Genomic DNA, 16,381 nt, shown 5'->3' on the forward strand with positions numbered 1-16,381 from the left:
AAAGAAAAAAAAAAAGGAACAAGACCAGATCTCTCAAAATATAGGCACAAATTTTCAGTGAAGATCTTAAAATTTGTTTTTTTGCTGTTGAGTTGTATGAGTTCTTTATATATTTTGGATATTAACCCCTTATCAGATAAATGATTTGCAAACATTTTCTCTCGTTCAGTAGGTTGTCTTCTCATTTTGTTGATAGTTTTCTTTGCTGTGCATAAGCATTTTAGTTTGATATAGTCCCACTCATTTATTTTTGCTTTCGTTGCCTTTGCTTTTTGTATCAAATCCGGAAAATCATCACCAGGACCAATGTCAAGGAGCTTACTGCCTATGTTTTCTTCTAGGAGTTTTAAGGTTTCAGGTCTTAGCATTCATGTCTTTAATCAGCTTTCCAGGGTTCTATAATGTAAATTAACTTGCTCCCTACTGGCATTTCTCTGTAACAGATTTATGTTTTTCATTCTTAGTTACTGAATGTTAAATCAGTTTTCATTCACTTATTTCCTTTTCACGCTTCCAGAAATTTTTGTTGACAGTGCTCATCTGCTTTTGGCTTTTTACCTGTTGTCATTGTGACTTTATGTCCTTGTATTAGTTTTATTAAATTTTTTTGTATAACCTACATTTTATTTATACTTTCTTTCTATGTTCATTTCTCCTTCCACCCGAGTTACTCTCCCCAAGTGGGTATTGGGTTGGCCAAAAAGTCTGTTCGGGTTTTTCTGGAAGACGTTACAAAAACCCTAGCGAATTTTTTGGCCAACCCCATAGCAGTTGGTGGTAATCCCTCCATGTTAATTACCATGAGCTAACTAGCATATCAAACCACTTCATAAATTTTAGTGCCTTAACACATTAAGAATTGATTTCTTGCTCCTGTCATAGTACAGTAATGGTTGATAGGGGTTAGTTCTGTTCCATTTAATTACTCTGGGATTGGGGCTCCCCCAGGTCCTTGGGAATCTTTCTGTCTGACCTGAGATTGGAAAGAGGACTGATGGTTACACATGAGAGGGGTTTGGCGCCAAACTCAGAAGCAGCTTGTTACAATCATTTCTACCCACATGCATTGGCCAGAACTGTTACATAACTACATTCAAATGCATGGGAGTAAAGGAAATGTAGTTCAGCTATTTTCCCAAGAGGGAAATGAACAATTAGCCATTCTGTGCTATGCATATTTTGCTAATTCCCATATCATTGCATATACACACACATATGCACACTCAGACACTCGTATGTTCATGAACCCATGTCTTTTTTTAGATTATTGCTTGTGGTATAAAAATGGGCTTATATTATATACATCTTTTTCCATCTTTTTTTATGTTGCTCAACTATGTCTCATGGCAAATCTCTTCCAACTCATTTGTTATATAGTTCTAATTCTTTATAAAGCCTACATAATATTCCACGATGTGTTGTATCAAAATTAATTCAGTATTTTCTCTGTTGATAAGTGTTCATTTAAAAATGCCTTTATTAGGGCTTCCCTGGTGGTGCAGTGGTTGAGAGTCCGCCTGCCAAAGCAGGGGAAACGGGTTCGTGCCCCGGTCTGGGAAGATCCCACATGCCATGGAGCCACTAGGCCTGTGAGCCATGGCCACTGAGCCTGTGCGTCCAGAGCCTGTGCTCCGCAACGGGAGAGGCCACAACAGTGAGAGGCCCGCGTACTGCAAAAAAAAAAAAAAAAAAAGATAAAAATGCCTTTATTGATACTTTGGTGGCATTTAGAAGTGAGCAGAGCTAAATGTTCTACATTTTTAAGTTGGAAGTCTAGCACTCAAACTTGTTGTGAACAAATGCTAAATGCAAGTTTATCTTCAGAAATAAAGCTATAATGATTGATAACTTGGGAGATGATGGAATGTACTTTGTAGGAATAACAGCAGTTTGTTTCTTTAGATTCCCCAGAATCAGTTGGCTGGACATACTTATTAGCAAATATTCTAGATGTTTGAGGAGCACATAGAAATATTTAGCAAGCTATGTTCTGATACCAAATAACTACTTAAGTTTACTTCATAATTTATAAAGCTAAAATTACATTAGCAAAATTTAACAGTATAAATAAATCTTTTATTTAATTGCAACATTAACTGTTAACTTGTTTGGGTAAACAAAGAATTACTATATTTTAAATGGCATTGTACTCTTTCCTGTAGATAGATTCTACTGGCATAAGGAAGGTGAGAGTTCAGAGAAAAACTAATTAAGTGCCTGGGAAGAGTGAGGTACCGCTAGAAACTAGTAACAAAGAATGGTAAAGACATAACGTACAAGGGTCATTATGTTAGTCATAGAATATTACTCAGTGAAATATTATGTAGTTAGTGACATTGAGAGAAAAATAGGAGCGAAATAAACAGTGTGTTTTTCTATCATGTTAGCTACTGAGAGACAGACAGAGGGAGTGAGACAGAGAAAGAGGTGATTAACCCCATCTCGAATGCCTGGGCTGCATTAGGTGCTGTGGGAGCCATGGGCTTTTTGAAGACAAGTCTGCTGGGAGCTTGGCCAGGGTGGCACAGATGGGTTGCTTCCCGTGATCTCTCTTTCCTCAGTCTATGCTGAAAACAGTTCCTCTCAGCCATAATTTGAGCAAAATGAGCTCTCTGACACATGCTTGAGGTGCTGCTCGTCCACACTGTAGACCCAAGAGTTCTCCGGGTGCTTTAGCATGTGAGTGACGACCAAGTAGCAGTTCTGATGTCCTGTTTTAAATATTAGGGAGTCTAATTTGTATTCTTTGGCCAGAAAGGATATTTTAACTTTAATTGTAATGAGCTGAATGAGAGTCCAGGACTTCTGGCATCTAAGGTACGGTCAATGTGAGGTGAGTTTCGATGTGTCTTTTGAAAACCAAATTGGGGGAACCTGAAGTAGGCTTAACCGTGATTGTCCTCACGTCTGGTGGTCAGTGGTGTACAGTGTCTGACCCAGGATGCTTGGTGGTCATGCAGTGTTAGGATGGTTTTCATAACTGGCCCCTCTGTGTGCAGAACCAGAGGGAAGGTCCCAGTCAGTGGTGGCTTTTCTCAGTCTCTACCATTGGGAGGCCCGGAGCCTGGACAAGTCCCGGCTCTGCCTTGTGAGCGCTGCCTGAATCAGTCTCTCAGAATGATGGCGAAACCCACTCAGGCTTCCCTGGTTCTGGCGGTCCGGCCCTCATTGCCTGCTGATGCTGGTGCTTTCTCCTGCCCAGTGCCCGGCAGCCTGCAAAGCATCACTGGGCCTCAGAGCAGTTCTCTGCAGGTCTTGATCTCTGTAAATTGCAGGTCAGGAGACCTGGGCTCGAGCTTTGGCTTCATTATTAGTTGTCTTGCCTTTGACATGTCACTTAAAATACCAGGTCTCACTTTCCTCATCAGTAAAATGAAGAGTTAGATGAAGAGGACTCTTAAGTCCTTCCAGCATATATTTATGGTCAATGTTCTGTCCATTCTTCTTGGTAAGACTCTTAGCCCTTCCAGCATGTATTTATGGTCAATGTTCTGTCCATTCTTCTTGGTAAGACTCTTAGCAGATCCCTGTTTATTGTTGGTTGTTAAACAGCACTATTGTCCATTACTTAAAAATTGCTTGTCCTGGGACACCAATGGTTTTTGGTTCCGGAATTGGCTCCTGGTATAACTATTGTTGCCTTGCTTCCATGGGACAGGTTACCCAGACCAGAAGGTCAGGAACGTAAGGACTTGTGCTATTTATTCATGATCCCGGTTCTTTAGAAGGAAGGATCCGGTGGCAGAATTATGTTTTGATTTAGGCTGTTGTTGTAAGAAGAGCCTGTAACCAGTCTCACCCTTCAGCTGGCCTTTCTTACGTGGAAAGTTGAGGAGTGCTATTTGCCCGTACAGATACCACAAATCAGATGCCTTGCCTGGGCTCTGTCCAGGCTGCAGTGCTGCTTGGGAGCTGAGCCAGGGATGATTCAGGAGCATCATCCTGTCCTAACGGTGCCTCAGAATCCCAGCAGCGCCAGCGGGAAAGCAGCGTCGTACCAGCTCCAGTCACCGCAGTATTCAATGCAGACTTCTCAGGAAATGCATTTCATTCATTTAACAGATATTTACCAAATAGTTATTGCGTGATAATGACAGCACTGTTCTAGGCTCAGAGAAAATAGCAGTGACGTGAATAAATTTCTGTCAGAAGTCAGTAATATTCTAATGGGCAAGAGAAACGTGCAAAATATGAATAGTTAGGGGGTCAGTGCTGTGGAGAAGAATAGGGCGGGTGATGCGGTGGGGAGGGGCACGGCCTGTCTCAGGAGGTCGTGACACTGGAATAGCAGCTTAGAGGAGGGGGGTATCTGGGGAGTGGGGAGGCGGTGGGGGGCGTCTCCTTGGGGGGGGAGAGCTCGAGGGGGAGGAGGCCGTGGCGTCCGGTGGCAGCAGAGGGGAGGCCGGCTGTGCAGGGCCTGGGGTCAGGTGAGGACCTGCTTCTTTCCTGAGTGATGCACGCAGCCCTTGGAATGACACGATTTAGTTTTCACTTATGCTTCCCTTGGTTTGGCCTTGAGTTTCCCTGAGTGTGTATCCTCTTTAAGGGCTTTTCTTGACTTTAGATCTCTTGAACTCAAAGCTCTGGAATTGACCTCTGTCCCCCTAGCTTCCTGACACCAGGAAGGAGGCGGGCGTCGCCCTTTCCAGGAGGAGCCCCACGGCTTCTCCGGAGGTGGTCCTCAGCCTTCGGAAAGGGCCCCTGAGCCCTAATCTCCTCCGCACGCCATCCCCCTAGGCTGTCATCTGCCCGAGGACCCTTTTCCCCCTCTCTCCCTCTTCTCCCCACGGGGAGGTCCTAAGCACCCGGCTACACCCTGTGTGTGATCCCTGGTCCCCTCCCTCAGGTCTGCCACACCTGTGCCCGGTTTTCTCCCAGTGTTGTCCTTCCCTGACATTTCAGACTCTAAATAGTGCGGGATGCGGTGGGCTGTGAATAAACGCACTGACTCCTGTAGCCCTGTCTCCCGTCCTCCACCCGCATCCCCTCGCCGTGATCCTGCACCTTGGCCTCCAGGGGGAGCTCGCCCCACCGTCCTGAGGCCTGGAGGATGGACGCCCTAGAATACTGGGGGAGCAGTGATGAAGGATGTGGGCAACTGAATGAGACATCACTCTTCAAATCCCATTTCCTCTGCATCCTAACTCTACAACACTGAGTGAACTGCTCAAGCTCCCTGAGCCTCATCTGTAAAATGAGGAGAAAAAGGTGTATGTGAGGAATAAATGAATCAGTGTGGGTGGAGCGGGCATTACGGCGTTACCAGTAAATGGAAGCCAGTTAGACAAGGTTTTCTTTTCTTTTTAATAAATTTATTTACTTATTTATGGCTGTGTTGGGTCTTCGTTGCTGCATGTGGGCTTTCTCTAGTTGCAGCGAGCGGGGGCTGCTCTTCATTGCGGTGCGCCGGCTGGCTCAGGGCTGGGCTGGGCCAGGAGGAGGACAGTGGGAATGGGTGGTGTTTGCAAGACTCCCGGGGCCGGAAGACGCTCTTTTCTTCCTTGGGTTCACTGAACAGGGAAGATAGACCTAATGCACGTGTTTCCTCTTTTTTGCACGTGCATAGCTCATTTCTAGAGAGTCGCACAGAGGCAGTGAGTACTTAAGAATCACTTAAAATAGCCATAGTCTCTTATTTTCACGTATTGATCACGTAAATCAGGGTGGGATTGTCCCTCTCGTAACAGCAGCTGGGTTTCTCGGTGCAGGACTAGTTGCTTCCTCTCTTGTGCACCATGCATTCCTCCCTCAACCCACCACACGCTGGTTTCCTTTGTCACCGTTGCCCTGAATCTGCTGGTCAGGTCCCTGGGCCAGGAACCTGGAGCAGGCAGAGAGAAGCCAATGCTGAAGGGGCAGATTCAGAACCCACACAGGAATGTGGAGGCCCAGGATACAAGGAATGAGTTTGGACGGTTTTTAAACATATGAGCTATAAAGGTAAATGCAACTGCAGAAATAATTATTGAAACGTAAGTTACGTAACATAACTCACATAGAGAAGGACAATAATCAAAAGAAATCCTAAAAGAGTTTTTTTCTTTTAAAAAAGTCCAGCTTAAATGTGTTTACAGAAGTTAGGTAAAGCAAACCTGTTATGAAAGTAAATGTAAATGTTTTTTAAAATCCACTTAGGAGGTGTTTAACAGATACACCTGAAACAAAATAATATAAAAGTGATAAAGATGGGCAAAATCTTATCAAACATAAACAGAAAATAACCAAATGGCATACAATTTAATTTTTAGTAAAAAGGAGAATTTGAGGCAAAATGCAATAAATGTGTCCAAAAGGTAAAATTTCTCTGTATTAAATAAAAAGTGCAGTTACTATTGAATATTACATATGCTTTTGTATGTTAAACATTATAAGGTCAACATGTGATGCAAAATACCCCAAGATCCTGCAGTTTTACTCCTGGATGCATTCCAACAGAAATGTATACTTCTGGTCCCTGCAAAAAACACGCTAGAATGTTTGTAACAGCACTTTCTGTGATAGCCCCCAAATTAAAACTCCTCAGATGACCATCACCAGTAGAAAGGATGAATAAATTGTGAGATACCCCTGAATGGAGTACTATGCAGCAGTGAAAATGAACAACCCTCACACAGCAGTCTACAGAACCTCGAAGCCAGACTACTGAGCAAAAGCCCAGGACCACAGATGAGCACAGGCTGTGTGATTCCATTCATACAAGGAGAAAAGGGAATGGGCAGAGCTCATCTCAGAGGGCAGAAGCCAGAACAGGTGGCTCCCTTTGAGGAAAGTGGGGCCGTGACCAGACGGGGGCAGGATGGGGACGGGGTGTCCCATGTTCTGGTTATGTGGGAGAGTTTATGACAATTTCTCAATCTGTCCACTTGATTTGTATATTTTTTAAAAATATATTTTATTTTGGCAAAACATTTAAACGTGAACAAAAAAATTATCAGAAGTACTGGAAAACTGTACAGAAAATTTATTTTAGAGATTCCTGCATATTGCTTCAGGCTTTTTGCTTAAGTAAGAAATAAACAGATTTTTGAGTAATACAGCTATTTAGATTGAATTAATGCATATTGATATTACACCTTAAAACATATCTGTGTGTATGTATTGATATATACTTTAAATACTTTTTAACTGTTGATCCTGTGTTATACCAAGAAGAAATCTTAAAGTCTCCCAAATAGGAATTGTACGGACCATGTGATATTCTGAAACTACCATGTGGTAAACTGGAAATTATTATTAATATTTTAAACAACTTCAAAAATTAACCACTTGGGCTGTCACTTAAATATTTGGCCAGTGATTAAATCAAGATGACAATTACACATTATAATTGTTTTTTTAGAAAGTAAAAGTGAGAAAGATAAATATTTCCTAAAAGTTTGTCCAGATGTCTAAAGCTGTATTGAGGGACAGCAGTGGTAAATTCATAGCCTTAAATGCTTATATTATTTTTAAAGAAATAAAAATAATTATGTTTATAATTCAGTTTGGCAAGACAACTATAAAACAAACCTAAAGGAAATATGAGGAAAGAGGTGATAAGACTAAAAACAGCAAACGAAATAGTTAGGAAAGACAAAAGAAAACAATAGATCTGATGGGTGAGTCTAAGTACTCATTTCTTGAAAGGAAAAAGAAAACAACACAGTAATATAGACAGACCTCTAGCAAATGTAATTAGGAATAAAATAACACAAGCATAAAGAGAAACAAGAAACCCAATTAGACAGAAATTTTTAAACATAGCGTGCTTTATATCATGTTATACCAATATATATTTTAAAATTGCAATGATAAATAACAAACCTGGGAAATTGTAATTACAAACATTTAATTATGAGAATAAAACCCTAATCGATGCAGAATTATTGGAGGAGTTGGAAAGGTCATCAGTTCATGGTGTGAGGTCAGACAGTGATTGTGAGTTTTTTCAAGCATCTCAAGAGGCCTCCTGGGGGTGGCCTGGCTCTGCCCAGTGCTCAGACCCCCATTCGACCTCGGTTCACCTGCTTACCCTCATGGAGTGAATGCATGGACCAGTGAATGCGTGCACACGAGCATAGTGGGGGCGAAACAGCCCTCTCAGAGGTTATCACAGACTTACGTTCTTAATAGGGGCTATTGAATAGTGAGCATTCAATTAACAGTGGGTATTATTATTAGCAGATGTCTCATAGTATATGGCAATCAGAATATCAGTGAGTAATCATTTGATATTTATTTATTTTTCAGGTTATCCTGAGCCAGAAAAATTTTCCTGGACAGAATATCTGGAAGCTACTCGAACTAATGCAGTACCTGCCAAAGTTTTTAAAATGGTAAGTTTGGATCTGTAGCACTCCCAGCTTTTTTCAACAGTGTCCGTGTGGAATGGTGCCTTCATTTGGCAATTCAAAATCATTCTAGTTTTCTCCTTTTAAATTCAAGTGTTGTTTCCATGACCAATTTGCTTTGCTTTTCAGTTAAAAATACAAAGGAGGTGGCTCATTTACTGTTGTTCCTATACACCAGTGTAGGTGACGATTTCCCTCCTTGAAGTCCGGTTGGAAGCCCCCTCAGCCTCTGATGACTGAGCCCTTCCTTTCTGGGTCTGTTGGTCCTCTGAGTGGGAACCCTGAGCTTTCGGTCTCAGGGACTGTTTGACGGTCGAAGATGCTGGGATAAAATAGATGGAGTGTATGTAGCCCCTGTGTGTTACCCTTTCACCTATTTTGAGGGAACATTGCTTTCAGCAATTTGTCAGAATACCAACTTGTAAAGTTCAAATTTGTATGTACCCATTTATTCCAGGATTAAACCAAGTATAAAGAAAGTGTACTGATAGCATAGTTAGAGATACTTATGTTCTAAACCAGTGGTTTTCAAGCTCTGTTCTCTTTCAGCTATGTGTCCCTGACTCATCTTTAATCAGAATGTTATATAGTGAGCTTCTCCATGTGATTTCTTTTACTGAAAGTTTTCTAAAGATCAAAAGGGGTTTAAACAGAATGCTATTTCGTTTTTTAAAACAATTGATTAAAATAGGTCGAATTTGGAGGAAGAGGTATAATCAAATTAAGAGGGCTAGAAGTTCTGGCGTGCTAGAAAGCGTTTTAAGAATTGCAAAAATTCAATAAGCAAAAATACCAGCTGCTTGTAGTCTCACTTTCTCTCTTGCTTTATGTCAAAACTTCACTTTACTTTTCCAAGAAGAAAATTACAAGAAAATCGTATTATGAAAAGATTGAGTTAAAAAGGCAACCTCCAGCCTCTGTCACAGGGTTATTAAGGGTTCATCTCAAGCTGTATGTCTTTGGCATCTGCAATCTGAAACAATTAACCTTTGTTATCAGCATGGTGACCTCGGGGAGAAAAGAAATATGTTCAAGGATCAGAGACCTAATTATAGTCAGTATGCTCCATTTAGTAGACATAATAATGCATTTTAGAAACAAATATGCTTCCACAAAAGCTGGAGAGGAACAAACCAGGTATTGTAGAAAGATTTAACTGTTTTGTAAGTCAGCCATTATCAAAAGTTTTATTTTCCCACTGCCACTTTCTAGACTTGAGAAATTCAGTACCCTTTCATTTTCAAGAAAGTCAACTGAACACTTTTATGTGTAATAGCTTTCAAAGTGAAACTTTTTGCCATCCTTAAACACTGGCAGAGTTGTCTTTTGACTGATTTTTGGTAAATTTCCTCAGTTTCAATGATTTGGTAAAAGCCCCAGTGCATTTTTTCCCCACTCCATTTTCTTTAGTGTTTCCTGAGTGTCCATCGTTGTAGACTCCTGGTTCCCAGCATTTTAAGACTTAGAAGAAACCCTAAATTAATACAGTTTAACATGCTTATGTTAAAGATGAAGCACCAAAAGCACAGATTATGACTTTAAATTACATTGTGGTATGATTTTAAAACATTTAGCTGTTATAATTATGGCAGCTTTTATCTATTTTAAAATTTAAAGGATCATGTTTATCCTTTCTAATTATTTGTTAATTTTGCCTTCTGTGTCTTACACTCCAAAACTGGGCAGTGATAATAGTCAATGATTTCTTAATTTAAAAGGTTAATTTTAGAAAAAAAATAACATCTAAACCAATAGATAAATTATAATAAGATCCTTTTTTGAACTTGTGACCATTCATGAATTTATGATTTAATCTTTGTCTTTTAGCTATCTTGAACATTACCAAAATATTCTTTTTCCTCCTGCAGGTTTTTATGAAAGTGGATAAAATAATATGCATGAAGGTCTATGTGCTCTTAAAACTAAATTCCAGTTGTATTAAATATCTGATGTAAAGTTAGAACAGTCATATTTTAGAAAACGTTAGTAGCACGTCTGAATTATTGGATTTCGCATAACTTGTTGCTCTTGTAATGTTACAGCGGTTGCCCCATGGTTTTCTCCCGAATATGAAACTTGAAGTCGTGGATAAACGAAACCCCAGGTTAATTCGTGTTGCTACGATTATGGATGTTGATGACCAAAGAATAAAGGTACACGTTTGGATTAGTACGATATTGTATTGGCGTTTTCCCTACGTTTCCTGTGAGACTGGCTTCAGAGGCTCTGATTTCTTATCTCAGCAGGAGAATCGAACTGGCCTGACTTCACTGCTGGTCACGAGACTCTGGTAGAAGGTCCTCTAGCCAGTGTGTGTGGAAGGGGACTCTGTAGATTAGACACGACTGATTTTCAGAGGGTTCTTACACGTCCCTGTTTGGATTTGCTGCGTAGACGTTATACATTTTGTTCCTTTTTTTTAAAAAAAGCTTCTTTTTGTTGGTATTATCAGATTTTTCTTGAAACTGTTGTCATTAAACACCTTAACAAGAACGATTACCTCCTTGTTCTCTCCTATTCAAACAAAAGGTTAGATTTTGAAGTGAAAATTTGATTCATAGATTTCTTGTCCTTGTCCTTGCTGTGACATCTGTTTTTTTAAAAATATACACATTTTCAAAATTAAATTATCCTTAAGTGAAAGCCTTTCATTTTTTTCTACAGAAAGCTGAAAGCATCTGTGGAATTCAATAAATCTCCTACAGCATATGACAGTTCAAAAATTATTTTCCACCCAAGCACAGTTTATTTTCATATTAATAAAAAGATCGAAGCCAACGAATATTTATAGAAATTATTAAGAAAGATGTATTTAAGTTCGATATATGGTTTGATATAATTTAAAAGAAGTCTTATTTGCTATATGCCTAATTTGAAAACAACTTCTAATTCATCTCATAGAGAATAATCAGTACGTACATTTTAGTAAAACATAGAGATGTGTATTTGGCTTGGCCATGGATCATCAAAAGCATATATTGGCAATGTCCTTTATTTTTCTGACAAATGAAAACTGTGCTAAACGCTATTCAGGAATAATATGTTATAGGTATTTTTCTCCCACATACATTGTTACTAAGGTTTTATTTTAAATTTAATCATATTGCATAAATTCTTATTTGTAGCTTTTTCTTGTTTACTCTTTTTAAAATTTATTTATTTATTTATGGCTGCGTTGGGTCTTCGCTGCTGCGTGCGGGCTTTCTCTAGTTGCGGTGAGCAAAGGCTACTCTTCGTTGTGGTGTGCGGGCTTCTCACTGCGGTGGCTTCTCTTGTTGGGCAGCACAGGCTCTAGGCGCGTGGGCTTCAGTAGTTGTGGCATGCAGGCTTAGTTGCTCCGTGGCATGTGGGATCTTCCTGGACCAGAGCTCGAACCCGTGTCCCCTGCATTGGCAGGCGGATTCTTAACCACTTCACTACCAGGGAAGTCCCTTATTGTTGTTTACTCTTATAGCACTTACTGTGGGATTGATTTTTGGATATCACAATTACTTTATAAATTCAGTAATATTTCATTATTGAAAATGAACATCAGGTTTTTTTCTTTAAATTCTTATTTAACTGTCATTGTAAAGTTATTGCATTTATAGGAAAAGCTTAATCTTAATAGTACATAAAATGTTATTTAGAATTTTAATTGACAGATTATTTTCTTGTGGTTCCTAAGATACATACAATAGTATCCAATTTAACGTATTTGTCAGCTTACAGTGTGATCATATTGGATTAGTATTACCGTAAAATACCATTTGAAAACCTTTAGCTCCTAAAGTAAGTTTAGTATATTCCTTATTTACCATCTCAGCATTGGACTTTAAAAATCTCTTAAGATTTAGCTCATCCTTCCAAAGAAGTATTTCATGTCTCTTCTCCTTATTCTTTTTCTTTCATGGAAATTGCTTTGACCATTACTAGAAGAAAAAGAGTTGAAAAGTATTGGGTACTTTTCACAGGCTTAGAACCCGAAGTGTTACCTCTGTGGTTGTGGGCATAATGGAAACCCCTTTAGGATTTTAGGGCTAAATTAAGATGTGAAGTGGTGCTTTAGAAAATGTGCAATGCATTGCTTCCACACACCCTTCAGTCTGCCAGAATGTATCAGTCTTGGAATGACATAGGTGTCTCTGGGCTGTGGAAAACTTGCGGTCTCCCAGAGAGCCTCTGACCTCCTGCAACACCTACCACCATGGCCCCCACCCCTTCCCTCCCCAGGCAGGCCCTCAACTGGGTAAATGCTTGTCCTGCCCCCTGAGGTGGAGGTGAGGGGATTGTCTGGGGGCTGGCGCAGATGTCTGAATGGAAACAACTTATAGAGAACGTTCAGAAGCATGGCTTAAAGTTCCATTCATGGGTGTTCCCAGGGAATACAAGGTGTTGAAAATGAGTGTCAGGTTTTTCTCTGAATTCTTGTCTAAGTAGATTGAAGGTAGTGGTGGGGTTATCTTTGTCAGTTGAGAAAGCAGTTGACCCTTTCCTGGTCTCCTCTTGGCCGGGGACATCCCTTTGTTCCTTTATTAATGTGTTGGTTATATGGTTCCACAATTTCCTCTTTTAATGTCGGTATCCTTCAAGGACTGTTTTTATCGCTGGCATGTGATAGATGCTTAATGTATGTGTGAATGAGGGAAGGAGTGAAGGATGAGTGGCATGGAATGTACCTTGGCATCCTCCCATTTGAATGAGACAGTTGTGATAGTCACAAAGCACTCTTCCCTCATGCTCAGCTGCTCTCCTGACTCCTCTTCCCTTGGAAATCTAACTCAGCCTACTGCACAGGAAAGTGCCATAGGTTACACTGGTCAGGTTTGATTCCAGCTCTGACCGTGTTGGTAACTTGGTAGTTACTCAACTTATTTACACTTTCCTCATCTGGAGAGCGACGTGGTTCACAGTGCCCACCTCCCAGGCTGGCTTTGAGCATCTGGATGAAGATTGTATACAAAACTCCTGGAACTGTGCCCTGCTCTTTGTAGGGCATCAGCTGGCCGCCGCTGCGGTTATTAGTCAGTGCAGGTGCCCTGGGCTGCGCTCCCGGGGGCCCTGGTTTTCTGTGCTAATGAAGTAATTGTCATCAATAGAGGGAGAGGAAACAATCCCAGGCTACTTGGTGAGCAAAGCAGGGAGTCCCCGGGGATGCTAACGGAGCATGTGCGATTGTGCCATGGGCCTGGGTTTGAGTGTTGGGGGCCAGCCTGGTGAACAGCAAGAGCGATCTTAGTGCTGATGGTGATGACGGTGTCAGACGCTCTTCTAAGGGCTTTATATACAGTAGTGTATCTTCACAGCCACTGGGTGACATAAGGTACTCTTGTACCCATTTTATAGATGAGGAAACTGAAGCTCAGAGAGGTTAAGTAAATGGTCCAAGGTAGCACGCTAGTATATGGGGGAACCAGGCTTTAAACCCTGGGTTTCAAACAGGGTTTTTCAACCCTAGAGCTTATATTCTTCCTGCTCCTACTCTTACGTTCTACTTTTTGTCATAACTACCCCACTTGCTAGAGGGAGAGCAGATGTCTAGGACAGGGAGTGGAGTTCATCTGTAACACCACTCTGCTGTGTCTTTTGTGCACAGCTCACGTTGCCTGTCCTGCCTGGAGGTTTGTGTGGTCCTGGCATTCCATGGCAGAGCACAGCAGACCCAGCAAAGACACACTTTGTTCTTTTCTGCCACTCCCTAAATATATAGTTGCCCATATGTGCTTGATTAGTTCTGCTTTATAACAGCGTTTTGAAACAAAATTCACATACCGTAAAAGGTATTGGTTTTGAGTTTGTTCCCAGAAGTGTACAACTGTCACCACTATCTAAGTTTATAACATTTTCATCCCCCCCCCAAAAGAAAGCTCGTGTCCATTAGCAATAACTATTCGTTCTACACCTCCACCTTAGCCCCTGATAATCCGGCTTTCTGTCTCTATGGCTTTGCCTATTCTGAACATCTCATATAAATGGAATGATGTAATATGTGACTCTTTGTGTCTGGCTTCTTTCACTTACTGTAATGTTTTGAAGGTTTCATCCAAGTTGTAGCATGTAACAGTACTTTATCCCTTTTCATTTCTGAATAGTATTCCACTGTATGCATGTACCACATGTTGTTCATTCATCATGGGTAGACATTTGGGTTGTTTCCACTTTTTGGCTATTTTTTAAATTAATTAATTAATTAATTATGGCTGCGTTGGGTCTTCGTGGCTGTGCGCGCGCTTTCTCTACTTGTGGTGAGCAGGGGCTACTCTTTGTTGCGGCGCACAGGCTTCTCATTGCAGTGGCTTCTCTTGTTGCGGAGCACGGGCTCCAGGCGTGCGGGCTTCAGTAGTTGTGGCTTGCGGGCTCTAGAGTGCAGGCTCAGTACTTGTGGCGCACGGGCTTAGTTGCTCTGCGGCATGTGGAGCAAGGGACCAGGGCCCAGACATGTGTCCCCTGCCCTGGTGGGTGGATTCTTAACCACTGCTTTTTGGCTATTTTAAATAATGGTGCTGTGAACGTTTGTGTGTGTTTTTGTGTGGACATATGTCTTCACTTCTCTTAGGTGTATATCTAGGAGTAGAATTGCTGCGTCCTGTGATAATTCTTTGTTTAATGTTGTGCTCCGAAGTGGCTGCACCATTTTACATTCTCACCAGCGGTATACAAAGGTTCCAGTGTCTCTACATCCTTACCAACATTTGTTATTGTCTATTTTATTTATTGTGCTTATCTCACTGGGCCTGAAGTGTTTAGCTCCGAAGAATCTGAATTATTACATGTGACCACTAAAGAGAAGGTGGATGCAGCGGTTGTTGCTTCGTGGTTGCCGTCGTAGAAGCAGGAGCAGTAGTGGGTGTGGTGACGTCAGTCTCAGGAGTCACAGACACAGTAATAGGAAAGTAAGAAGACCCAGGTGCCGAATGTGGGCTTTGTTCCAGGGAGCTTGTTGAGTATGTCACATATCGCATCTTTATCGTCACAACAACTCTCTTGTTTATTTTTTATTGAGATATAATTGACGTATAGCAGTATACTGTTGATAGTTTCAGGTGTACCATATGATTGGAGATTTGTATATGTTGGGAAAGCATCACCACAATAAGTCTAGTTACACAACAGCCCTTCCAGGTAGGTGTTATTTCTTCTTTGCAGTTGGCACGAACTGAATTTGACCAAGGTTGCACAACTAGTTTACACTTAGATGTTTCTAACTCATTTTAGCCCTTACTCTGCAGCTCTGATGAGCCATTGGCATTAGGGGCTATAATTGTCAGTGTTAGGGACGATGGCAGCCCTATTCAGGATACTCTGTACTCCGCCGGTGCTAGCCAGGCCAGATATTCTGATTTTCGTAATGAAGATATCAATTTGGTTGTGTGTGGTTCATTGGTAGGTGAGCTGTGAAGTTTTTCTTACAATGGCAGGGTTTTAAGATGCTATTTCCCTCTTATTTTGATTACTGTGTTTATTAATTACCATGGTTACTGTCTAATAAATATTTATGATGTACTCAATGTGTGTCTTGTTCAGTTTATAGCCAGCTATTATGTTTAATAACTATTCTTTTGTTTGGTTGCACAGTGTACTCTGTTATATCTGAAAACCCGTTACTGTCACCGTATCAGGAATTGCGCATTAAATTACAATAGACGGATGGATGCTTTTAGGAAGTTTAGCCTTTATTTGGAAAAAAAAGCATCCTTCTACAAATAAACGTAAAGGGAGGACTTAAAACAGAGTAATATTTGATAAATATTTGCCCTATAGGAACCTCAGCTAAGCTGTGAAATGAATTATAAATGAATTCCAAATAGATGTTTTAGGAAGTTCTACTGAATCATTAATAAATTGAGTCTCTTCAGCAAGTCTTTTCATATTTAATGCATTAACTGGATGTATTTGTGGCATTTCTAAATGAAACAAGAGCATCATGACCAAGAGAAATTGTCACAGTAAGTGGTCTATGTGTGTGACTTGAAACTAGTTTGAATTTTATGTCAGATTAATAAGTTCAAAGCTTTTGTTTGAAAAAATCTTGAAGGTGGACTCACGCAAAGCAAAAGTCCAAATACAAGCCC

The 16,381-nt window shown here is 40.7% G+C and overlaps 1 protein-coding gene across 1 annotated transcript in view; it reads left to right on the plus strand.

Annotated features, from left to right (window-relative positions):
• Positions 1 to 16,381, plus strand: part of L3MBTL4 (L3MBTL histone methyl-lysine binding protein 4) — a 303,558-nt gene that overhangs the window by 80,978 nt on the left and 206,199 nt on the right. The window contains exons 10-11 of the mRNA XM_089894942.1: positions 8,230 to 8,315; positions 10,373 to 10,483. Of these exons, the coding sequence (XP_089751068.1) occupies positions 8,230 to 8,315; positions 10,373 to 10,483 (197 nt within the window). The remainder of the gene's footprint in view (positions 1 to 8,229; positions 8,316 to 10,372; positions 10,484 to 16,381) is intronic.

The sequence above is a fragment of the Delphinapterus leucas genome, chromosome 14 (genome assembly GCF_059928025.1).
Source record: "Delphinapterus leucas isolate spDelLeu-1000000601 "Yukka" chromosome 14, BTC_Dleu_Yukka2, whole genome shotgun sequence".
NCBI classification, from domain to species: domain Eukaryota; kingdom Metazoa; phylum Chordata; class Mammalia; order Artiodactyla; family Monodontidae; genus Delphinapterus; species Delphinapterus leucas.